The 25,615-nt window shown below is 43.3% G+C and overlaps 1 protein-coding gene and 1 non-coding gene across 51 annotated transcripts in view; both read left to right on the top strand.

The window, feature by feature from the left end:
- Positions 1-25,615, top strand: part of UBAP2L (ubiquitin associated protein 2 like) — a 56,933-nt gene that overhangs the window by 22,314 nt on the left and 9,004 nt on the right. For all 50 annotated transcript variants that reach the window (XM_089299911.1, XM_070077654.2, XM_070077649.2 and 47 more), the window contains 14 exons: positions 449-501; positions 2,430-2,515; positions 5,990-6,161; positions 13,444-13,642; positions 16,942-17,219; positions 17,383-17,555; positions 18,936-19,125; positions 19,858-19,912; positions 20,574-20,748; positions 21,086-21,158; positions 22,442-22,637; positions 22,721-22,809; positions 24,122-24,175; positions 24,790-24,871. In XM_089299911.1, coding sequence (XP_089156037.1) covers positions 449-501; positions 2,430-2,515; positions 5,990-6,161; positions 13,444-13,642; positions 16,942-17,219; positions 17,383-17,555; positions 18,936-19,125; positions 19,858-19,912; positions 20,574-20,748; positions 21,086-21,158; positions 22,442-22,637; positions 22,721-22,809; positions 24,122-24,175; positions 24,790-24,871 — 1,875 coding nt within the window. The remainder of the gene's footprint in view (positions 1-448; positions 502-2,429; positions 2,516-5,989; positions 6,162-13,443; positions 13,643-16,941; positions 17,220-17,382; positions 17,556-18,935; positions 19,126-19,857; positions 19,913-20,573; positions 20,749-21,085; positions 21,159-22,441; positions 22,638-22,720; positions 22,810-24,121; positions 24,176-24,789; positions 24,872-25,615) is intronic.
- Positions 24,577-24,713, top strand: LOC127493849 (small nucleolar RNA SNORA58). The gene has a single exon (XR_007924387.1). It is a non-coding gene; the product is annotated as a small nucleolar RNA SNORA58 (small nucleolar RNA).

Genomic DNA, 25,615 nt, shown 5'->3' with positions numbered 1-25,615 from the left:
GCTATTGCTGTTGCTGTCTCTTTGCAGACTGTAGTTCTTGGTCTTACACCATATAAACAGATATAGTTTGCATGTGCTGGTCTAAATTGGCTGCAGGCATTTCACTGAAGTGGCTATTAAGTTAGAGCAACAAGGGCCTTCAAAATAACTGCCTTCAGCATTAGGACATTTAATCTCCCTGCCCGTCCCCCGCCATCTCTTTCTTCCTCCTGCTGTTACAGCTTTGTAACAAAAACTCAAAGTAGCTGTGAAATTATAATCTTATTAATACTGGTGCTTTGCGGTATCCCTTTCTAAAGAGTCTTTCCCTCCATTGGAAGCCCAAGAATTCCTTCTGATTACTAAATTCTGGTCATACAGTTTTGGTTGCCAAGATTGTTATTAGTGTCTTCTTCACATACTTCATACTGGCACTTAAATTACTGTATAATTTTTCCTTTATTCTCAGGTGCATGGAGGACTGCAACAGAGGAGTGGGGAACTGAGGATTGGAATGAAGATGTAGGTATTTCCAGGTCATTCCTCATTAGCGCCTTCTATCCCTAAGTGTTTTTTAGGGATAGAAAATGGGTATATTTCTACTCCTCAAAATGCACCCTTGAGATTCTGACCCAAAACTTTTACATCCAAAATAGTGTTCTGAGCCAGAACATTTCACATATGTTATATGAAGGAGACTGGGCATGAACAGGACTCTGTGGAACCACACTATGGAAAGGGCAAGTGCACTTGTGTAAGTCCAATATCTGATTGTCGGATTTATCCCAGGAAGAGATGGTGGTTGGGTAGGGCACCAGAAATGGGAGTTAAGCAGGTAGTGCCTTGAGTTGCTGGTGGCAGATGGCTGTACATGAGCCATTCCATTACTTGGTTAGTGTTTACATTTTTGGTCCAAGGTCCTATAATGGATTGGCAGCAGCTACAGAGTGAGAATTATGATACCAAATCCTCAGGGCTTGTAATTTGGTTGGTGCTAGAACCCTTTTATTTACTTGAAGCCCAACTTTGTAATTGTAATTGAGATGAATATGTGTAGAACTGGCTATCTGCCAACTTGACTCATCTTGGAAACACTCATAGATAGGTAGCATATGAACAAGCTCTGTGAGTTCATTTGAGTACTACCTAAGTAAAAGAATTTTGCTGATTCCTTGTCACAGACAAGCTTTTGCTATGAATTATGGTTTTCAGTGATGGTGGGCTCTTATTTTAACATTTTAAAATCTATTGTCAGGGAAGACAGCTTTTGTGGTAAGAGGAAATGACATGTCAAAACTGTTTTGGTTGCCAGTCCTGGGTTTTCAAAATTTCAGATGCATCAGCATCAGAGGGTGATTATTTTCTATTGTAAATGAGCTAGATTGCCTTGTGAATATAGGCAGACTCTGCTACTTTGTGGAGTTTAGCCTATTTGCTAGTGAACTTTTAGAGAATGATATTTAGTGGGAGGATGATGTATGGATTTTTGGTGTTTTTAAGCACTTAAAATTTATTTTCATTTTATTTGAAAAGCAGAAACAGAGATCTTCCATTCACTACTTTACTCCTCAAATCCCCACAGCAGCCAGGGCTGGACCAGGCTGACGCCAGGAGCCCAGTACTCAGTCTGAGTCTCCCACATGGGTGGCAGAAACAGTATTAGGGGAGGCATCATCATCTGCCTCCTGGGGTACATAAGTAGGAAGGTGGATCAAAAGTGGAGGAACTGGGACTCGAGCCACTCAAATCAAGCATTCCAGTATGGGGTGTAGACAATTAAGCATCACCTTTAACTGCTGTGCCAGACACCCTCCTTGATTTTCTGTTTTTTAGAGGACAGGTTTTAATCAAGAAACAACAATTTTGAATAGTAGGAAGAATTGTTCCCTACAAATGCCTACATAAATTTTGATACCTTAACAGTGAAATGAATAGGTGTAATAAAGTTAGCATTAAAGCAAAAATTGCACATGGTTGAAATTACTGCTGAAAAGACCTTAAGTCACCAGCAGTTGGGTCCTTATTTTTCAAGCCAAGAATTCACTTATTTCTTCATCTTGGCTATGATCTTCCTCTTGGTGTGGGGAGTAGCATAAGAGAAATGTGATTTGGTTAGAGGTGGGAATTGGGAACTGTAATGGGAAAATTTAAGGGATTTTTTCTTTTTATGACTAGCATGTATGTTAACCTTCCTGTGATTTCGTTGTATATATGACGATATTACTCCACTGTATTTTATTGGGTTCCTTGGGTTTTCCCTTTCTTTGGATAAAACTATTGAGTGTGTATATTGAAGGGGCTTGATGGTCAATCCATTAAGAATTTTTCAGGGTAGATAGTTTTCTCTTCATAGAGTTTTCCCTTTACTTGATGTTGAATTCTCCTTACCTATCCCAAGTTTCTGACTGTAGCCTCTGTTACCATTAGTGACTAATTTCTCTGTTTTTCAGCTTTCTGAGACCAAGATCTTCACTGCCTCTAATGTGTCTTCAGTGCCTCTGCCTACGGAGAATGTGACAATCACTGCTGGTCAGAGGCAAGTGTGTGGTAAAATTCAGTACCTTTTCCCAAAGAGATCTGCTGAGATAACTGTAGAAAGATTGGCACTGGCCTTTAAAAACTTCCATGGTGCTGGTAATGATAACCAGATCACATTAGGCTCATCTGTAGTTGATTGAGAGATTTATGAGTTGGTACTAATTAATCTGGTTGGAAGTCCATGTATTAATTTTAAAGCTGATTCTTTCCAAAATAGCCCTTTAATTACACAGATCAGCTTGTCATATTATCAGCACTGACTATTACTTGTCTTTAAGTCCCGGAAAGAAGATCGAAAAATGGAAGCATTTTCATTTATGTTTGAATTCTGCAGAACTGTTTGTAACTGCTTCTTTAACTTTGTGATAATGGCTTTTGTCTACTGACTTCTGAATATAATTGGCTATCCATATGGATTCTACATCCATGGGTTCAACCAAGCATAGATCAAAAATATTCAAGAAAAGAATTGAGTCTGTACTGAAAGTGTACAGATGTTTTCTCTTTTCATTGTTCCTCAATAGTATAATGTAACAAGTGTTTATATAACATTTACTTTGTATTAGGAAGTATAAGTAACCTAGAGATTATTTAAAGCATATAGGAGGATGTGCCTGTTACTATGCTGTTTACATAAAACATAGTCCCTTATATAAGGGACTTGAGAATCTGCAGGTTTCGGTATTGTCAGGGAATCTGGAAACTAATACTCTATGGATACTACAGAACAGTTGTATAGTGGTGTCCCCCTATCACGTCCCTCCCCAGTCAGGTAATTAACTTTAGAACTTGAACTTTGAGGCCAGCATTGTGGCATATGGGTTAGGCCAACTCCTATAATGCTGGTATTTCATAAGGGTGCTAGTTTGAGTCCTAGCTGCACTACTTCAGATCCAGCTCCCTGCTGATTACACCGGGGAGAGCAGCGCAAGATGGCTCAAGTCCTTGGGCCCCTGCACCCACGTGGGAGACCAGTATGAAACTCCTGACTTTGGCCTGGCCTAGCCCTGGCCATTGTGGCCATTTGGGAAGTGAACAGGCAGATGGAAGAGCTCTCTCTCTCTTTCTGTCTCTTCCTAATTCTGCCTTTCAAGAGAATAAATTTCAAAAAAATGAATTTGAACCTTAGCATTGGTGTCAGTAGCAGTAGAAGATACATTTTTTTTAAGTTTTGTTTGTTTGTTTTTTGAAAAGCAGACAGTTAAAAAGAGAAAGGGAGAGATCTTCCATTTGCCTGTTCACTCCCCAAATGGCAGTAACAGCCAGGGCTGGACCAGGCTGGAACCATGAGCTTCATCCAGGTCTCCCACGTGGTTGCAGGGGCCCAAGCACTTGGGCCATCCTCTGATGTTTCCCAGGCACATTAGCAGGGAGCTGGATTGGTAGATTGGAGAAGCTGGGACTCAAACTGGTGCCCACATGGGATGCTGGTACTGCAGGTAGCTGCTTAATTCCCTGTTGTTTTGGTTTGTTGGTTGGTTGGTTTTGTTTTGTTTTTTTGTTTTTTTGGTTTTTTTTTTTGGACAGGTAGTTACAGACAGTGAGAGGGAGAGAGAGAAAGGTCTTTCCATTGGTTCACTCCCCACATGGCTGCTATGGCTGGCGCTACGCTGCGGTCCAAAGCCAGGAGCCAGGTGCTTCTTCTTGGTCTCCCATGCGGGTGCAGGGGCCCAAGCACTTGGGCCATCCTCCACTGCCCTCCCGGGCCACAGCAGAGAGCTGGACTGGAAGAGGAGCAACCAGGACTAGAAACGGCGCCCATATGGGATGCTGGCGCCATAGGCGGAGAATTAACCAAGTGAGCCACGGCAACGGCCCCATTAACTCGCTGTTCTACAGCATTGGTCCCTTGGGTTATTTCTAGACTTGGGCATTAGCAAGGAGCTGGATTGGAAGTGGAGCAGCTGGGACTCAAACTGATGCCCATATGGGTTGCCGGTACTGCAGGTGGCTGCTTAACTCACTGTTCTACAGCACTGGCCCCTTGGGTTATTTCTAGACTTGGGCATGAGCTCTGGACTCAGAAGTTCCTAAAGAAGTATAATGGGAATAGGATGTTAAGATGTCATTATCAGAGATAAAGTAGTTTTTTCCCTGATACCAAAAGCTTTTTTCTACACCTATTCCACAATTCTTTACACTAACTGGGTGTGACACTAACCTCTCCAAGGTGGTGCAGACCCCACAAGTGAGAACACAGCCCCTCAAGACTGCCCCACTTAAGTGGCCTCCTTGTCCAAGTACAAACTGCCTCAAGTTTGCTATTGGCATAGAATGACTCAGACCTCCAGAATAAGTTTTGACTTAACTTGACAACTCAAGAATAGCCAAATGGAAGAAATTACATAGGGCAAGGTATGGGTAAGGCAGGACACATGGGGCTTTGTGATCCAGGTGTTGGGAAGCTCTGTAGATCTGATTTTTTTTTTTTTTTTTACAGGCAGAGTGGACAGTGAGAGAGAGAGACAGAGAGAAAGGTCTTCCTTTGCCGTTGGTTCACCCTCCAATGGCCGCCGCGGCCGGCGCGCTGCAGCCGGCGCACCGCGCTGATCCGATGGCAGGAGCCAGGTGCTTCTCCTGGTCTCCCATGGGGTGCAGGGCCCAAGCACTTGGGCCATCCTCCACTGCACTCCCTGGCCACAGCAGAGAGCTGGCCTGGAAGAGGGGCAACCGGGACAGAATCCGGCACCCCGACCGGGACTAGAACCCGGTGTGCCGGCGCCGCTAGGCGGAGGATTAGCCTAGTGAGCCGCGGCGCCGGCCATAGATCTGATTTTTTTTAATGGAAGTTTGATTGCACGGACACTGTTGATTAAATTATTGGCCGTTCGTGGTTGAGCTTAGACTTAACTTAGGCTTAACTCTTGGAGGGGGATGGAGTTTGGAGGGACTGAATCTTCTCCAATCCTAAAGCTATCTCACCTTGGTTTGCCTCATTAGCATAAACTTGGTACTTTTATGGTTGAAAGAAGCTTGTTATGAATGACAAAGGACAGTGTCACTTTGGAGTTCTGTGCCTAGAACAAGGCAAAGCCCAAATGTATAATTTTATTTTACTACCAGTAACATTCAAAATTTTATAGAAGTTTGGGGAAAAAAGTCTTCAACACTTCTGTTCTAAAGCATTTGATGATTCTAGCATTAAGAGATACTCAGTAAAATCTTGAATAAATATTTATAAATTTTGCTCCAGTTTTTGAACTGTCATATTAAAAGTAATATTTGGTATTTCATTAAATTAGTAACTTTACTAAAATAAAATGTTTAACATTATTGTTGTTAGGATTCAGCTAGACACTGTAGTGGCTCTTAATGTCAATTATTTTGGTATTAGGCATTTCAGGGCTTTGTGTTTCTAAGTTCATTTAGAATCTGCAATAAATGACTGTTTGGATTCAGCCATAATCTTAGGTACTGGGGAATGCTAGAATGTTTAGTCATTATTCATCAAGCTCCCTTCCCTCCTGACTAGAATTGACCTTGCTGTTCTGTTGGGAAAGACACCATCTTCCATGGAGAATGATTCATCAAATCTGGATCCATCTCAGGCTCCATCTCTGGCTCAGCCTCTGGTGTTCAGTAATTCTAAGCAGAGTGCCATATCACAGCCTGCTTCAGGGAACACGTTTTCTCATCACAGTATGGTGAGTAGGAAACATGGGTTATCCTGATCAAACCTCCCTGCTAACTCCAGTAAGCATACACAGTTATTCCTCCTGACAAAGGACAGAATTACAACATTTTAGTGTAAAGCTCTGAATTAACTTATTTTTGATGCTAGAATTGGGTAACACTCCATAAAATGGGGTAAGTTTTCTGATGTGCTAAGCAGATAAGGTCAGTTTTAAAACTACAGAAAGGGCTAGGTGTTTTGTGCAGCTATTAAGTTGCCACTTAGGACGTCCCTATCTCATTAAAGAGTGCCTGGGTTCAAGTCCCAGCTCCACTTACCATTCTAGCTTCCTGCTAACATGTAACCTGAGAGGCAGGTTACATGGAAGACCTAGATTAAGTTTCAGGTTCCTGGCCTTGGCCTAGCCTTGCCCTAGCTGTTGGCCAGCATTTGGGGTGTGAAACAGATGGAAAATCTCTTCAGGTCTCTCTAGTAAAATGAAATTAAATTTAAAAATTATAAAAACACAAAGTTAAAAAAAAAATGGAAACATGACAGAAAGGTGGATTGGTCATTTTCCTTTATAAGGGACCCAGAGACAGAACAATAGAAAAATAACTAGTTAACATCAGGTTACTTCAGGATAGCCTAAAAAATTTTTTAAATTAATTTATTTTATTTTCTTTGAGAGGCAGTGACAGGGAGAGAAATCTCCCATATGCTGGTTTACTTCTCCAATTCCTGCAACATCCAGGTCAGGGCTAGAATGAAATGGTCAGAAAGTCAGTCTGGGTCTCCCATGTGTGTGGCAAAGACCCAACCACCTGAGCCATCACCTGTTGCCTCCTACCTAGGCTGTGCATTTAGCTGGAAGATAGAATTGGAGCAGAGCTGGGATTGGAACCCAGGCACTCCAGTGTGGGATATGGGTATCCCAAATGTTCTTAACCAGTGTCCCAAATGCCTGCCCCCAGGTTATTGTTTTTTTTTTTTAAAGATTAAAGCAGAGAGTATCTCATAATCATACGGATAGAAACTGGCCCATTTGGAAAATTCAATAACTTAAGTTTCTGTTCTAGTAACTTGGAATTTTATCATAGATGACTATTTTGCATTTTAGCCTGGTCTGTTTGGAAACCCAGTACAGTAACTTAGTCTGAAACCATGGCCTACTGTAATGGTTAACACTCTGAAGGACAATCAGAAGTTTGTGGCAAGAAGAATGTTCTCTTAAGCAGTCATGTAGATGTTAAGTTGGGTAGGAGGGGATAGCTTTAGGAGAGTACTTGGAACTGACCAAATAATCTTGTAAAAATGGGTTAACATCATTTATTGAACGCTCATTATGCTGAGCACTGTTTGTATTCTTGAAGAGAGAAAATCAATTACATCAACTTGTCAACACATTTTTATACTTTTGTAATCTTAGTTAAATTTTCATGAGAGACTAGTGGTACTCTGTTTCTTGAAGGAGCAAAATTACCTGCATATTTACTTAAGCCATACATTTGCAGATGAGGCTTCCAAAAACCTGGAGTCTTTAAATTGGCTACTTGCTAGCTATGTTTCCATTTTGAGAGATAAGATTATTTGTTCTTGTCTTGTAGGGATCTAGGAAGGTGATTAAGATAGCAGAGACCACCTGTACAAATGTGGCAGTCATAGTTTTACAAATAAATGTTGATGCTGAAAATTTAAAAAAAAACGAACATTATTAACAACATCAAAGGAATCATTTAAACAAAAATGATGCAAGGGACAGTTTTTATATAAACATTAAGGGCTTTTTGTTTTTCTTATTTAAGATTTATGTATTTATTTGAAAGGTAGGGTGACAGAGAGATGGGGAGAAACAGAAAAGGAGAACTCTGATCTGCTGGTTCACTTCCCAAATGGCTGCAATGGCCAGGGCTTGGTCAGGCTGAAGCAAGGAGCCAAGATCTTCATTGGGGTCTCCCGTGTAGGTAGTGGCAGGGGCCCAAGTACTCAGGCCATCTTCTGCTTTCCCAGGCATGTTAGCAGGGAGCTAGATCAAAAGTGGAGCAAGTGCTGGTGCTGTGGTGCAGTAGGCTGATCCTCCACATGTGGTGCCGGCATCCCAGATGGGCACTGGTTCAAGTCCTGGTTGCTCCAGTTTGAATCCTTCTCTCTGCCATGGCCCGGGAAAGCAGTAGAAGATAGCCCAGTGCTTGGGCCCCTGCACCCACGTGGGACACCCGGAAGAAGCTCCTGGCTCCTGGCTTCAGATGAGCTCAGGTCCAGCCGTTGCAATCATTTAGGGAGTGAACCAACGGATGGAAGACCTTTCTCTGTCTCTCCCTCTCACTGTCTATAACTCTACCTCTCAAATAAATAAATAAAATCTTTCTTTAAAAAAAAAAAAAAAAAGGTGGAGTAGCCAGTATTCAAACTGGTGCTCTTGTGGGAATGGCGGCTTAGTTAACCTGCTGTGCCTCAGCTCCCACCCCGCTTCTTTTTCTTTTCTTTTCTTTTTATTTTGTTGGTGGAGGTATACTAGAATTGTCAGAGGTAAACGGTATATCTTTGTGCATAATTTTATTTTTCCAGTTATAATAATTACTTTAACTAGAATACGTTTGAGCTAGCCCCTAATCCAGAACTCTTAGCAAGTGTTTTATTTCTTTAAGATTTATTTAGTTATTTGAAAGGCAGAGTGACGGGGAGGGAGAGAGAGCCACCATTTCCTGTTCACTCCCCAGCTACCTCTACAGCCTGGGCTAGGCATGGCTGAAGCCAGGAGTCAGGAACTCCATTGAGTCTGGTTTTTTTTTTTTTTTTTTTTTTTTAATTTATTTTTATTTATTTTTTAGACAGGCAGAGTGGACAGTCAGAGAGAGAGAGAGAGAGAAAGGTCTTCCTTTTTTCCGTTGGTTCACCCCCGGCGCACCGCGCTGATCTGATGGCAGGAGCCAGGTACTTATCCTGGTCTCCCATGGGGTGCAGGGCCCAAGCACTTGGGCCATCCTCCACTGCACTCCCGGGCCACAGCAGAGCACTGGACTGGAAGAGGAGCAACCAGGACAGAATCCGGCGCTCCAACCGGGACTAGAACCCGGTGTGCTGGCGCCGCAGGTGGAGGATTAGCCTATTGAGTTATGGCAGCGCCGGCCCCCGTTGAGTCTTCCATGTGGGAAGCAGGGTCCCAAGCACTTGGGCTGTTATCCATTGCCTTCCTAAGTGGTTTAATAAGAGTCTGGATCTGAAACAGAGGAGCCAGGACTCAAGCTGGCACTGGGATAGAGGGTGTGGTTATACCACACGGGGGCTTAATAAAATGTGCTGCAGCAACACCTGCCTCTCTTCAACAGCTTTAAACTGTTAACCTTAAAATTTTTTTTATTGAGTGCTAGCTTGTTTGATGCTCTGCCACATGGGAAAGGTAACAGGTGAGAAAATATAAGGGAGAAGCCAGTGCCGCGGCTCGCTAGGCTAATCCTCCGCCTTGCGGCGCCGGCACACCAGGTTCTAGTCCAGGACGGGGCGCTGGATTCTGTCCCGGTTGCCCCTCTTCCAGGCCAGCTCTCTGCTGTGGCCAGGGAGTGCAGTGGAGGATGGCCCAAGTCCTTGGGCCCTGCACCTGCATGGGAGACCAGGAGAAGCACCTGGCTCCTGCCATCGGATCAGCGTGGTGCACTGGCCTCAGCGCGCTGGCCGCAGCGGCCATTGGAGGGTGAACCAATAGCAAAGGAAGACCTTTCTCTCTGTCTCTCTCTCTCACTGTCCACTCTGCCTGTCAAAAAAGAAAATACAAGGGAGAAGGGACATGGGGAGGCATGTTGGAATTGGAATAAAACAGGACAAAAGTCTAAAAGAGGTGTAATGAAAATCATACAGTAACTGCCAACCCCTAAATGTATGGCTGGAAAATAAGCGCTCTGAATCTTCATCATTTTCTTAATGTGCAGAACTGTGAAGATTTACAACCAATCAAAATTTTGATACAATATGGTGAACTTGAGGTGATTATTTTTGTCTGTGATATTTTGTACTTGCATAATAGTTGATAATCATTAGCAATGTGAGATCATTTTTTGCCACAGGCCTTCACTTTCTACTAGATTTTTGAGGTTTTTGTAAGTATAGTATTGGGATATAGACTGAAGTGAATGGAGTTGCACAGACTGGTTTTGCTTGAGGGGTACTTCAAAATGTTCATTGAAATGGAATTAAGTTTATTTATGTGCAAAAATTTTCTTATTTGAGAGGCAAGGGTTACAGACAGAAAGGAGAGGCAGAGAGCAAAGTCTTCTATCCACTGGTTCATTCCTCAAATGACCACAGCAGCCAGAATTGGGCCAGGAGTTTGGGCCATCTTCTGTTTTCTCAGGCCATAGGCAGAGAGCTGGATCAAAAGAGGAGCAGCTGGGACTTGAACCCACATCCATATGGGATGCCCGCACCACAGGCAGAGGCTTAGCCTACTACACCACAGTGCTGGCCCTGCAAAAATTTTCAAAATCTGTGCTGCAAAGGGTCTTCACCAAATTCATGGAAAGTACTTATGAGAAAACTGATTGAATTTCACATTCTTTTGCACTAAAATATTGTTTTCTTTGCTTATTCAAGAGACAGCTCTGTTCTGTTTGTTCACTCCCCAAATGTTTGCAGTGGCTAGGACTAGTCCAGGCTAAAGCTGGGAATCAGGGACCCAGTTTCTTGAGCTGCTCCCCACTCCCCACCCTCTGGTCTATATTAATTGGCAAGAAACTGGAATCAGCAGACAAAGCGGGGAGTCCAACCCTGGCAATCCATGTCCAGCATAGTGACATAGTGGGTTAAACTACCACTTTCTTTTTTTTTTTTTTTTTTTTTTTTTTTTTTTTTTTTTTTTTTTTTTTTTTTTTTGACAGGCAGAGTGGACAGTGTGAGAGAGAGACAGAGAGAGAAAGGTCTTCCTTTTTTGCCGTTGGTTCACCCTCCAATGGCCGCCGCTGCAGCCGGCGCACCGCGCTGATCCGATGGCAGGAGCCAGGAGCCAGGTGCTTTTCCTGGTCTCCCATGGGGTGCAGGGCCCAAGCACCTGGGCCATCCTCCACTGCACTCCCTGGCCATAGCAGAGAGCTGGCCTGGAAGAGGGGCAACCGGGACAGAATCCGGCGCCCCAACCGGGACTAGAACCCGGTGTGCCGGCGCCGCAAGGTGGAGGATTAGCCTATTGAGCCACGGCGCCGGCTTAAACTACCACTTTCAACACTGGAATCCTATATCCAAGTGCTGGTTCAAGTCCTAGTTGCTTCACTTCTGATCCAGCTTCATGCTAACATGTCTGGGAAGACAGTGGAAGGCCAAAGTACTTGGGTCACTGCTACCCAATGTGGGAGACCATGATGGAGTTCTGGCTTCAGCCTGGCCCAGACCTGGCTGTTACAGTGATTTGGGTAGTGAAACAGTAGATGGGAGGTTATTTCTGTCTCTGTTGCTCTGCTTTTCAAATATATAAATCTTTAATAAAACAAAGAAGCACTGATGTGAGTGACTTAACTGTTATCTTACCACTAGGCCAAATGCCTGTCCTTCAACTCTTTTTTTTAATTTTTTTATTTTTTGACAGGCAGAGTGGACAGTGAGAGAGAGAGACAGAGAGAAAGGTCTTCCTTTTGCCGTTGGTTCACCCTCCAATGGCCGCCGCGGCCTGCGTACCGCGCTGATCCGATGGCAGGAGCCAGGATCCAGGTGCTTTTCCTGGTCTCCCATGGGGTGCAGGACCCAAGCACTTGGGCCATCCTCCAATACCCTCCCGGGCCACAGCAGAGAGCTGGCCTGGAAGAGGGGCAACCGGGACAGAATCCGGCGCCCTGACCGGGACTAGAACCCGGTGTGCCGGCGGTGCCGGCCCCTTCAACTCTAAATTCAGTTTTTCTAGGAACTTTAGATTGCTCAAGGCCATGAGGCTCATCTTCTGGACTAGGATGCTGGTTTTATTTGGTAGTGTGGCACGAGGAGAATCCTCTAAAAGTACTAAGAGTACTTTTTTTGCTTGGTTATCGTGCAGTGATTGCCTGCAGAACTTCAGTATACACAACATGAAAACTGTGAGATCATACTGATTAGCTATTTTTGATTGTCTAATTGGAATAGCCTTAACTTTTCTTTGCCTCTTTAAGTTCCTTATAAGCAAGGAGGGAGGACCTTAATAGTTAAAGTACAGTTTCCTATTACCTTCATTTTAATTACTTTTTAAAGATTTTATTTATCTTCATTTTGTTTGAAAGGCTGAGAGACATGGAGAGAGATCTTTCATCTGCTGATTCACTCCCCAAATGCCTGAAACAACTAGGACCAGGCTGGCCCAGAGCAATCTGGGTCTCTCCTGTGAGTGGCTTAGAAGCAATTACTTGAGCCACCTCCTGCTGCCTCCCAGGGTCTTAAATTATTGAGAAGCTGAATTGGAAGCCCTGTAGCTGATAATTGAACCACGCACTCCGCAAAGGGATATAGGCATTCCAAGTGGCAGCTTAACCACTGTTCCAAATGTCTTGTCTGCCATATTAATAATCAAATATTAATTAATTAAAAGTTTTATGTGGTTGGGGGGGGGAGCCCTCTAATAATCAGAGATTTGTGCCTGAGAAAGGAAGAAGATGTGATGGTAGTGGTTTAAGTTTTCAGCGGTTCACTTTTTTTTTTTTCTTGGATTATTTACTTAGTTGAAAGGCGGAGTTACAGAAACGGAAAGGCAGAGAGAATGAGAGAAGTCTTCCATCCGCTGGTTCAGTCCCCAAATGGCTGCAATAGCCGGGCTAGGCCAGGCCAGGCCAAAGCCAGGAACTTCATCCTGGTCTTCTATATGGGTGCAGGGGCCCAAGCACTTGGGCCCTCTTCAGCTGCTTTCCCAGACAAATTTGTTGGGAGCTGGATCAGAAGTGGAGCAGCCAGGACTCAAACCAGCACCCATATAGGATGATGGCACTGCAGGTGGTGGCTTAACCCACTCTGCCACAGTGCTGGCCCCAGCAGTTCTCTTTTTTTAGAGTGGTTACTATGTGCCATGCACATATTTAGTGCTTTAATGTATGCTTTGATTCTCCTACAACCTTGTATTATTTTTATACTATTTTCAGATGAGGAAACTAAGGCAAAGAGAGTGCTTAAAAGTAGTTTTTCCTAGATAACACAGCCAAAGTTCAAGTTTAGACAATCTGACTCCAGATTTTATACTCTTAGTAGGCTGTGCTGTATACTGGTAGTATTCTTTATTTGTCTGATCTAAACTGGCTTTCTATCCAGATAAGGATCAGAGTAGCTGAACAAGATTACTAACTGATTTCTCTAATCTCTTTGTTCATTTGCAGGTGAGCATGTTAGGGAAAGGATTTGGTGATGTTGGCGAAGCTAAAGGTGGCAGCACCACAGGATCCCAGTTTTTGGAGCAATTCAAGACTGCTCAGGCCCTGGCTCAATTGGCAGCTCAACATTCTCAATCTGGAAGTACCACCACCTCCTCTTGGGACATGGGCTCAACAACACAATCCCCATCGCTGGTGCAGTATGGTAAGAATATGGAGGGGGGCTTCATCAACGGAAGACTGGATAAAGAAATTATGGGATATGTATTCTATGGAATACTACATAGTAGTAAAAAAAAAAAAGAAGAAGTCTGGCCATTTGCAACAAAATGGAGGATCTGGAAAACATCATACTGAGTGAAATAAGCCAGTCCCAAAGGGACAAATATCATATGTTCTCCCTGATCTGTGAAGGTCACAGATCACCTAAAAGATCACTGAGCACCTAAAAGGAAACCTGTAGAAGTGAAACTGACACTATGAGAAGCAATGACTTGGTCAGCCCTTGTCCTGACTGTCGAGGAACAGCTTACTATTTTATTCTTTTTAGTATTTTTCCACTTAATACCATTGGTTGAACTCTAACACAAAATTATACTTAGGCGTTTAACTACAATTAATTAATTTATTTTTTGACAGGCAGAGTTAGACAGTGAGAAAGAGACAGAGAGAAAGATCTTCCTTTTTTCGTTGGTTCACCTCTCAAGTGGCCGCTACGGCCGGCGTGCTGTGCCGATCCAAAGCCAGGAGCCAGGTGTTTCCTCCTGGTCTCCCATGTGGGTGCAGGGCCCAAGCACTTGGGCCATCCTTCACTGCACTCCTGGGCCACAGCAGAGAGCTGGACTGGAAGAGGAGCAACTGGGACCGAATCCGGCACCCCAACTGGGACTGGAACCTGGGGTGCCGGCGCCGCAGGCGGAGGATTAGCCTAGTGAGCTGTGGCGCCGGCCCCTACAATTGAAAATTGATCCCTGTAAAACATAAGAGTGAGAATAAAAAAGGGAGGAGATGTACTGTTTGGCACACGTTCCCACGGACTTAAAGGTAAAGCTAAAAATCTGCCATGGGACTCAATTCCATTAATTTGGCAGATACTAATGCCATCTTACATGTTAAAGTGATCATATGAAGTGTGTAACTGATCATATAGATAGGATTAAATGCCAAAGAGATCACATAAATAAGACCAAGTGTCTTCTAATGACAATAGATAGAATTAAAAAATAGAGAGTGGTCCAACATGGGAAGCAGGGCACACAGCAGACTCATAGAATGGCAAATGCCCTAAACAGCACTCTGGCCTCAGAATCAGCCCTTAAGGCATTTGGCTCTGGCTAAAAAACCCACGAAAGCATTTCAGGCACGGAAGGCCAAGACACTGAGGCAAAAAAATGATCTACATGAAAGATTTCTGTGAGATCCTGGTGGAATGAAGGGGCCATCATAAATGGATATACTTTTCTCTGAAGGGAGGAGAGAACTTCCACTTTGCTTATGGCCCTGTTTAAATACTGACAGAGTTTGTAAACTCAAAAGGCTTCCATAGCCTTTGCAGTGCATGACAAGAGCCTCAGGTGAGTACTGACGTCATAAATGAGTGTCAGTTGTTAAATCAACAACAGGAGTCACTGTGCACTTGCTCCCTATGTAGGACCTCTGTCGTTAATGAGTTGTGCTATGAAAATTAACAGTAAAACTAGTCTTCAAACAGTACTTTATACTTTATGTGTCTGGGTGAGTGCAAACAGTTGAAATCTTTACTTAGTATAGAGTTGATCTTATATATATAAAGATAATTAAAAATGAATCTTAATGAAGAATGGGATGGGAGAGGGAATAGGAGGTGGGATGGTTTGGGGGTGGGAGGGCAGGTATGGGGGGAAGAATTGCTATATTCTAAAAGTTGTACCTATGAAATTTATATTAAGTAAAAAGCTTTCTAAAAAAAATGGAGGGTATCTTGAACCCTTTAAGCATTGGAGCATTATCAGTAAGCTGGCAGCAGAAGGGATAGAAAATGTGTCTTGAAGTGAAGAGAGGGGCAGCCAGCTGGCCAGTTTCCCACACTTATTTCCCAGTTAGATAGTATGAATTCAGCAAACTGGGGATTTGGGACAGGTGTTCAGCATAACAGTTAGGATGCCTACATCAGACTACTTGGGTTTGATTCCCTAGCTCCAGCTCCTGACTCCAGCGTACTGCTGATGCAGACTCTGAGAGACAGTGGCAATTCCTAACATGATTAGGTCCCTGCCAACCATGTGGGAGACCTGGATCAAATTCCTGGTTCCTTGCCTTGAGCCCAGCCCAGCGCAGCCCAGCTCATCTATGATTTTCATGGGCTTTAGAGCTCTGCCTCTTAAATAAATTTTTTTAAAAAAATTTTTGGAGTAATAAAAATTTGAGGGCTATATATCATCAAATTTAGCCATACAAAGGGCCAGCATGCTGGCATCCTATGGGGGAGGGCTTTTTTGAGTGCCAGCTGTTCCACTTCTGATCCAGCTCCCTGATAATATGCCTGGTAAGACAGCAGAAGATGGACCAAACGCATGGGCTTTTGTCACCCATGTGAGACCCAGATGTAGTTCCTGGCTCCTGGTTTTATCCTGGCCTGGACATGGATGTTGTAGCCATATGGAGAGTGAACTAGTGGATGGAAAATTCTCTGTCTCTGTCACTGTCACTCTGTCTCTCAAATAAAAAAAAATTTTTTTTAAAGATTTATTCATTTATTTGAAAGAGTTACAGAGAGAGAGGCAGAGAAAGAGAATCTTTTATCTGCTGGTTCACTCCCCAAATGGCTACAACAGCCAGAGCTATGCCAATCCGGATTCAGGAGCCAGGAACTTCTAGATCTCCTACACAGGTACAGGGGCCCAAGAACTTGGATCATCATCTGCTGCTTTCCCAGGCCATAGCAGAGCTGGATTGGAAATGGAGCAGCCAGAACTTGAACCAACATCCATATGGGTTGTAGGCACTGCTGGCGGTAGCTTTACCTGCTGTCCCATAGTGCTGTCTCCTAAATAAATGGATCTTTTAAAAAAATGTAGCTATATACATTGTTGCAGGCTTTTGTTGATCTGGGATTTTTGGAGTTCTCCCTAGATTGATGTTTAGTGTTTGAAAATAACCGGTGTCTTCGGGTTTGGCTATCTTAAGACATGTATATTTCATAGACTTCTTTTTATCTTTTTTTTTTTTTTAACTTAAAAACCTTTCATTTAAGGTATACAAACTTCATGCTTTTCATGTATGTACATTTAGGAACATAATGATTCATAGCTTTCTGTCTTAACCTGGATAATGGTATTGACTTGATTAAACTCCACTTAGGAAAATGTATGAATCCAATGATTGTCACTCATAGAAATGAGATTAAGTCCTCAAAAAGGACCTGTTTCTGATTCTTGAGGGCCTCTGATAGTATTAAGGCAGGACAGTGGCATTTCCTTGAGATTCTTCACCTCTGGCCTCACACACAGGCCTTTCCTTTTGCAGATTTGAAGAACCCCAATGATTCAGCAGTGCACAGCCCGTTTACAAAGCGCCAGGCCTTCACCCCATCTTCAACCATGATGGAGGTGTTCCTTCAGGAAAAGCCACCTGCAGTGGCTGCCTCGACAGCTGCACCTCCACCCCCCTCTTCTCCTCTGCCAAGCAAATCCACCTCGGCTCCACAGATGTCTCCTGGGTCTTCAGACAACCAATCATCCAGCCCTCAGCCGGCTCAGCAGAAACTGAAACAGCAGAAGAAAAAAGCCTCCTTGACTTCTAAGGTACTTGGCCTTTTAGATAGATGCTGTCTTCAGGCAAGGAAGTGTGAGATTGTGGATTGAGATTGTACAGGTAAATTTGGAAATGTGAAGGGAAAGCTCTTTATTCATCTAGTAGAAGGTTGTATTAAACCATTTTATTTTCTCCTCTTTCACCTCTCAATAGATTCCTGCTCTGGCTGTGGAGATGCCTGGCTCAGCAGATATCTCAGGGCTAAATCTGCAGTTTGGGGCATTGCAGTTTGGGTCAGAGCCTGTCCTTTCTGATTATGAGTCCACCCCCACCACGAGCGCCTCTTCAAGCCAGGCTCCGAGTAGCCTATATACCAGCACGGCCAGGTTAGCGGAAACATGCACTATAAAACGTCTGTTGAGAGCCTTTTACTGTTTTGTTTTTTTTTCCCCCTAAGTCTCTTACTGATTTCTCAAACTCTGAAGAAGTTTCTGACTAGATAAAGGGGCAAAGGAGGCAATTGTAATACTTTAATTAACACTTAAAAATATTGTTAGTAGAATTAAATGTAGCCTCAGACAGGTAGAAATATGCTTCTTGGGTACTTCTAAAACATCCAGGCATAGGTCTGGAAGATGTGTACAACACTTTTATCAAGAGTACCTTGCCGCTGGTGCCGCTGTAGCTCAATAGGCTAATCCTCCGCCTGCGGCGCCGGCACACCGGATTCTAGTCCCTGTCTGGGCGCCGGATTCTGTCCCAGTTGCCCCTCTTCCAGGCCAGTTCTCTGCTATGTCCCGGGAGTGCAGTGGAAGATGGCCCAAGTGCTTGGGTCCTGCACCTGCATGGGAGACCAGGAGAAGCACCTGGCTCCTGGCTTCGGATCAGCACGGTGCACCGGCCGCAGCGGCCACTGAGGAGTGAACCAACAGAAAAAGGAAGATCTTTCTCTCTGTCTCTTTCACTGTCCACTCTGCCTGTCAAAAGATAAAAAATAAAAATAAATTATTTATTAGAGAGAGAGATGGATCCTGCATCCACTGTTCCAATTTACAAATTCCTGCAATAGCCATGGCCAGGCCAGGCCAGGCCAAAACCAGGAGCCAGGAACTCCATCCAGGTCTCCCACATGAGTTGCAGGAACCCAAGTAGTTGGATCATCTTCTGCTGTCTCCCAGGAGCATTAGCAGGAAGCTGGATTAGAAACAGAGGTGCCAGGATTCAAAGCAGGCACTCTGACACAGGATACCCAAGTTCCAAGTGGTGGCCTAACCCACAGTACAACACCTCCCTACATGTGAATATGTCTTAGGAATTCCTATTAGGAGAGTTATACTAGTAATCTTTTATGTAGTAAAGTTCTTAAGGAAGCTAAGAATTCCTCAAAGTGAGTGTGAGGAAAGGTGGCTTTTCCTCTGCTTGGGGATCATTTTAACAATGTATGGAAGAGACTTGTAGTCATGTATTCTTTCTGCTGACCCATAGCCTCTCTTTCTTATTATAGCAGAATATAAGGAAACAAAGGGATTTCTCTTCATTTCAAAATTGATGCTGTTTCTAAACTCTTCTTAATTGACAACCTTGCCTGTATTGAATGTGGGAATTCTCTTGTTAGGAAGAAATAGTCCAGTTTTATTTGTTACTGGAAAATTTATTTTTGATTGACATTCATTTATTTCAGTAGTAGGTCTCCACCAATTCTTTTTTATCAGTGGATATGCTCTGTTTCGTTTCTCTGAGATTTTCCTTCTTTTCATTCCCCACAGTGAATCTTCATCTACAATTTCATCTAACCAGAGTCAGGAGTCTGGTTATCAGAGCGGCCCAATTCAGTCGACAACCTATACCTCCCAAAATAATGCTCAGGGCCCTCTATATGAACAGAGATCCACACAGACTCGGCGGTACCCTAGCTCCATCTCTTCATCACCCCAAAAGGACCTGTCTCAGGCAAAGGTAGTGACTTCACAAGCCTCTGAGCATTGGTTAGGAGACTAGTGGGCAAATGCCCCCCAACTATTAGTGTTGTACTTCTCAGAAAATGGTGCTAAAAAACCTCCTAAGTTTTGGTTAAGAAGCTAAACAGGGCACATTTCTGTGGATAGTGAAATAAAAGTTCTTTTTGGCAAGCCTGGAGGCTCAGAGCCACAAAAGCATTTTCTTTGCACTAAAGATTCATTGTCTCTAGTAGAATTAGTTTCAAGTAGCTGTCATCTCTTCTTGGAAGATCTGGTTGCTAGCCTTCTGAGTGCATATCAAAAGACCTCACCTTGCTCTGTTTTGACTTGGTGAGGGGACAGCATATCAGAGGTGATGTGGAGTGATTGTCAAGTACAGCCAGCATGCATGGGTGTTTTCGCTGAACTGATGTACTCCCACATTCTCCTGCAAGGATCACTGGATTTGAATTTTGGACCTTTCTGGTATCTGTTTGGATTTGGGGTGTCATTAGCAGTTTTGGGGATTGCCTTCTAGGATACAGGGATGGGGTAACTGGTTTGGGTTTTAATTTTTTATTTTGTTTCTTTGGATAGTTTACATTTTATTAATCCTTTTGTTACCTTGCAGAGTTTCTCCCAAAGGTGTTTTTGTTTGTTTGTTTGTTTGTATCACCAAAATTAAGCTGGGTCAGTGCTAACTTGCCCCATTCAAATGAGTTTGTTCTTGCTCCTCTGTTTCTTGTACCAGAATGGCTTCAGTTCGGTGCAGGCCACGCAGTTACAGACTACGCAATCTGTTGAAGGTGAGTGTTCTCTGAGCTTTTTCCTCTAAATTACAGTGCTTTTTCTCCTGTTAATATTTTCGCATTTCTTAGGTTGTCAAAAAAAGCTCTGACATGGTTGAAACATCTGCTATAATCTTAGTTTGGTTGTGCTTTACTGTTTAATGTGAAATCATCTAAACTTTTCAGGTTTTCTGTCTGTAAAGCAGATAATTTCATTGGTTTCTTTCATTAGGCAATTAAAATTCATGCTATGAAATGCATGGAGTTTCAAAAGATTCTACCTGGGGCCAGCTTTGTGGCTCAGTGCATTAAGTCACTGCCTGAAATGCCAGCATTCCGTATCAGGTTGCCATTCTGAATCCCAGCTACTCTGCTACTGATCCACCTTCCTGCTAGTGTGTCTGGGAAAGCAGTAGAGAATGGTCCAAATACTTAGGCCCTACCGCCCGTGTGGGAGACCCAGGTAGAGTTACAGGTTCCTGGCTTTGGCTTGGCCATTGTGGCCATTTGGGGAATGAACCAACTGATGGAAGAGATCTGTCAACTTTGCCTTTCCAAAAAAAAAAAAAAACCTTTGTAATTCAAATACTTCATTATTAAATGACTCACACTCCTGTCGTTGGGGTAGCCCACGCCTGTAGCTACCTCTTCATTTGATGAAGTTCTTCTTTATTTCCAGGTGCTACAGGCTCTGCAGTGAAATCTGATTCACCTTCCACTTCTACCATCCCCCCTCTCAATGAAACGGTATCTGCAGCTTCCTTACTGACGACAACCAATCAGCACTCGTCCTCCTTGGGTGGCTTGAGCCATAGTGAGGAGATTCCAAATACCACCACCACACAACACAGCAGGTAACTTGGGGTGAGAGGATGGAGGTTGGGGTTAGTTGAGTATCAAAACAGAGCTCTCTTATTCTCTTATCCCCCTTGCTTGATAGAGACCATATTAAGTAAGTGGATAGCCTGAGTACTGTGAAAAGTGAAGGCTAAAAAGACCTATTTTATTTTCCCAATGCAATAGCTGCTTTAGCTTTAGTGGCTCACTACCCTGCCTGTTTACTGTGCTTACCATATGATCTAAGACCTTTTTGGTCCCATATTCTGGCTTCAGTTCCTTGCTTGTGTTGGACTGAAGCTCAAGGTCACTTGAGCACTGTGGCTGATGAACAGCTCTTTTCTGTCTTTACAGCACGTTATCTACACAGCAGAATACCCTTTCCTCATCAACATCTTCTGGACGGACTTCAACATCCACTCTTTTGGTAAGTATGGCACCGAGGACTGTGGTTTTCTTAAAGCTATAACTATCCAACACTGAAATTCTCCTAAGAGGGAATTCTTGAATGTTTCTTCATGGGGTGATAAAATGATAATTGGTCTGAGGTTGCAGGAAAAGGAGTAAAAAAGGGGTGTTGGGAAGTCAAGAGAGTCTGATGAATCTAGAAGTACTGCAGAGCCCTGGAAGTGATTGACTTTGCTCAACTCTGAAGGTAGATGGGGCTTTCTATGCTCAAGTAATTTTTGTAAGAAGGACCATTTCCGGGACTGGTGCTGTGGCACAGCAAGTAGAACCACCACCTGCAGTGATGGCAACCCATTTGAGCATTAGTTCGAGTCTTGGCTGCTCCACTTCCAATCCAGCTCTCTGCTTATGGCCTGGGAAAGCAGTGTAAGATAGCCCAAGTCCTTGGGTCCCTGTCACTGATGTGGGAGACCGGGAGGAAGCTCCTGGCTCCTGGCTTCAGATTGGCCCCGCTCCAGCCATTGCAGCCATATGTGGGGTAGTGAACCAGTGGTTAGAAGACCTCTCTCTCTCTTCTCTCTATCAAATAAATATTTATTATTATTATTAAAAAAGGATCATTTCCCTGTCATTCTTGAACTGAAACTGGAGTATAGTGAACACAAGTCCTGAAAGTAATCATCATGAATCTTGATATCCTTAAGAATTTAGATGCCTGGTGAGAAGTCTCTGTCAAAGAGTTTTACTGCTGTGATTTTAACAGTTATTGGTGGAATTAGGCTGAGTTTTAAAGGAAAGACTCATTGTGCATAAAGGTGTCAGGTTTGCTAGAAATCTGTGAGAAGATATATAAGGACTAAGACTTTATTAGGAATTTCTTTCTGGTCAGATACACAATTTCAGGTTTAAAGTCAGGGCTGTACTCTTTTCTAGCCCAGAAGCTGATCTGTTAGACTGAACTAGTAAAGAAAAGCATGAACGGGAAGGCTGTGACACATACCTCAGATCTTAATTATCTCTGTCCCCTTACTGCTAATCAGTGTTGGTCTCACACACTTTTCTGTCTTCCTGAATAGGATGATGATGTATAATGGGTCTCTGATACTATCCTTTCTAGTTGAATCTTGAGGAATGTGTAACTGGAGATTCCAGCTACTTTGATAGATACAGGCACCTTGGTGCTCTGCCTTAGCCGTTTTAATTGGGAAAATTGACATGATGATATCAGAAGAAGGGATTGTGCATTCTTCCTTACCTGTGGTGCTAATTTTCATCTCTCTTCCATTGCTCCGCTTTTTGAAGCACACAAGTGTGGAGAGTGAGGCGAATCTCCATTCTTCCTCCAGCACTTTTTCCACCACATCCAGCACAGTCTCTGCACCTCCCCCTGTGGTCAGTGTCTCCTCTAGTCTGAACAGTGGCAGTAGCCTGGGCCTCAGCTTAGGCAGCAACTCCACCGTCACAGCCTCCACGCGAAGCTCAGTTGCTACAACTTCAGGTAATCTTGCATAGCTGGATGGCATTCCTCTGGGTTAGAGGTGAGTAATTGTGTGACAAGATCAAATGTAGTTTCTCTTTTAGGAAAAGCTCCTCCCAACCTCCCTCCTGGGGTCCCGCCGTTGTTGCCTAATCCATATATCATGGCTCCAGGGCTGTTACATGCCTACCCGGTAAGTGGCACTGGATAGTCTTCTCCAAGAGGTGAGGGTAGTATGGCTACTCCTTTTGTGTGTCTGGCTTTGGTGAGAGGCAAATTAAAATACAGAATAAATGAATACTTGCCACATGAAAGCAAACACGTTTTAATCTTAATACTTTGTGAAAAAAGTAATAGTTTTTAGAAAGAAATGACTCAAGTGAGGCAGACCCTCTATTTTATATCTGCTGTATATGAAACACAAATTTTAGGCCTCAGAAGCCAAAAAGGCCAGAGTGGTCACCCAGAATCCCTTTTAGTTTTGATAGAGAATTAGTTTCTCTAGTTGAACAGAATCTGTTAATGCTAGGTTTCTCTGGCTCTGCTGTGGTCAGAGTAGAGTTCCTAGCTCAATCTGGGGCTAAATGGCTGACAGTAGTAATTTTTTGTCATGATGTACCTTGTATCACTTTATCTAGTATTTAATGCCTATTAATATGTAGGGTATTTCAAAAACTGTTAAAAGATAGTGGTTTGTGTCTTCAGAAATGAAGCCTGGATAAACCACAGATGAAACTTTCAAATAGAACTTGCATACATGTTTTAACAACCCATGACTTCAGTGACCAGAAAGTGGGATAAATAAGTAAAATATGAATCTTTTTCTGGAGGTAAAATTTAAGTCACCTTTTGAAGGGTGTAAAAGGAATGGGTAGAACTGAGCATGAGGCCAGCTGTTGGTGTGTATGTAGCTTGTCTATCCTGTCTGCTGCTTAGGAGCCACGTTAGCTGAATTAGTAGTATGTAGATTGAGAAAGCCTTCACCGGGGTCGAGGCTAAATAGGCTAATCCTCCGCCTGCGGCGCCAGCACACCAGGTTCTAGTCCCGTTCTGGGCACCGGATTCTGTCCCGGTTGCCCCTCTTCCAAGCCAGCTCTCTGCTGTGGCCCAGGAGTGCAGTGGAGGATGGCCCAAGTGCTTGGGTCCTGCACCTGCATGGGAGACCAGGAGAAGCACCTGGCTCCTGGCTTCGGATCAGCGCGGTGTGCCAGCCGCAGAGGCCACTGGGAGGTGAACCAACAGAAAAGGAAGACCTTTCTCTCTGTCTCTCTCTCTCTCACTGTCCACTCTGCCTGCCAAAAAAAAAAAAAAAAGAGAAAGGCTTCAAGACACTTGATGAATCGATAATCCCTGTACTTTATTTCTTTCTCCTTAAAACAGAAGTAAATAATCTGTGTCCTAAGAATGAAGATGAATGTTCTGTAGAATTGTTTTGCCTGTTATCTCTTTGGTTTGCTAGCATCATGGTCAGTTCCCATTAATAGTGTTAAATGTCTGTCTTTCAGCCACAGGTATATGGTTATGATGATTTGCAGATGCTTCAGACAAGATTTCCATTGGTGAGTTTGTGGACTTTGGAAAGAGAAAGTGATATTAAAATTAATATTGGGAGGATTATGTCAAATGTCCAGTTGATAAGTGACAGGCTTAGTTAGCTCTTTGCTAATTGTCTCTCCACAGACAACACTTCTAAGATCTACTAGAATATGGCAACTTGGGAGGGGAGTGATTCTAACAGAAAATTAATTTTTTTTTTGTAAGCAGAGTTGTGACATCTTTGAAGTAAACACATTTATTTACTCTGTAGCCTAATAGAGTACTCCGGAGCTCTCAGAATGCTATGTGTGTCTTAAATACTGTAATACAAAAGATGTTTTGTTTTAGTAGGATAAGTTTGAGCTAGACTGATGGGATGATATAGAGGAATGAAAATGTTACTAATCCTGGTGTCTTCTCCAGCAGGCATACCCGTAGACCTTGCCTGACTGTGCTCATGGCCAGGCAAGGGGGACAGTGTATGCAAGAATAAATTTGGAGTTCGTGCCAACTCTAGCCAGCTGAACCTGTGGCTGGATAAATTGCCACACTCCGACATTATCCTCTCTCATCCTGTGATTCTTACATTGGGAGATGAGTGATACTGACTCTTTCCTGTTTTATTTCTCTTTTCTAGGATTACTACAGCATCCCATTTCCTACACCCACCACTCCACTGACTGGGAGGGATGGTAGCCTGGCCAGCAACCCTTATTCTGGTAGGACTTGCATGGGGCCTGAGTAGAAGGAAATTTGGGGATTGGTGGCAGAAAACTCATTAGTAGAAAGAGACCAGATTCTCACCTTCCTGTCAGTGGCAGAAGTTGAGAATGGATGTGATGAATTAGGGTTGGAAGATGAGACTCCTGCAAAAATGGTTGGTTGGTGGCAGTTTTTTCCTTTTCATCCCACTTTATTCTGCCTCCCTATGATATCCAGATGATATCTTAATTTGGTTTTCTTAGTTTTTCTCTAGCTGTTTTCAGGAAGTACAGTGGTTGAACTGTCCTTCTATGCTCATCTCTGCCTCTGTACTCTACTCATTGCCTCGCTAGACCTTGGACCTTTCTTTTTTTTTTTTTTTTTTTTTTTTTTTTCTTTTTTTGCCTGACTTATCATTGTCCTCGTTGACTTACCATTTTCCCTGATGTATCATTGTCCTTCAAGTCCAGCACAAGGTGTTCCATAAGAAGGAACAGAGGGGAGGGATGAGGGAGGGAAATTAAAGAGAACGTGAGTGGGCAGAGAAGGCTTACAGGAGCTTTATTCTGGCAGCCTTTCTCCACCATAGTATTGCACAGTTATTCAACTTTAGTCCTTGAATAACTATGCTAAGTGTGTGTTGAGCAATGCTAAATGGAGCTGCAAAGAAATGTAATTCAAGGAATTGAACTTGAGTGTTTGGGATCTCCTAGAATCATGTGAAACCAGGAGGGGTAATTCTATACTGGTGTTGGTGAAAG

This window comes from Oryctolagus cuniculus, chromosome 7 (genome assembly GCF_051225735.1).
Source record: "Oryctolagus cuniculus isolate XC-2025 breed Fujian yellow rabbit chromosome 7, ASM5122573v1, whole genome shotgun sequence".
Classification (NCBI taxonomy): domain Eukaryota; kingdom Metazoa; phylum Chordata; class Mammalia; order Lagomorpha; family Leporidae; genus Oryctolagus; species Oryctolagus cuniculus.
This window is presented reverse-complemented; position numbering and strand designations above follow the sequence as displayed.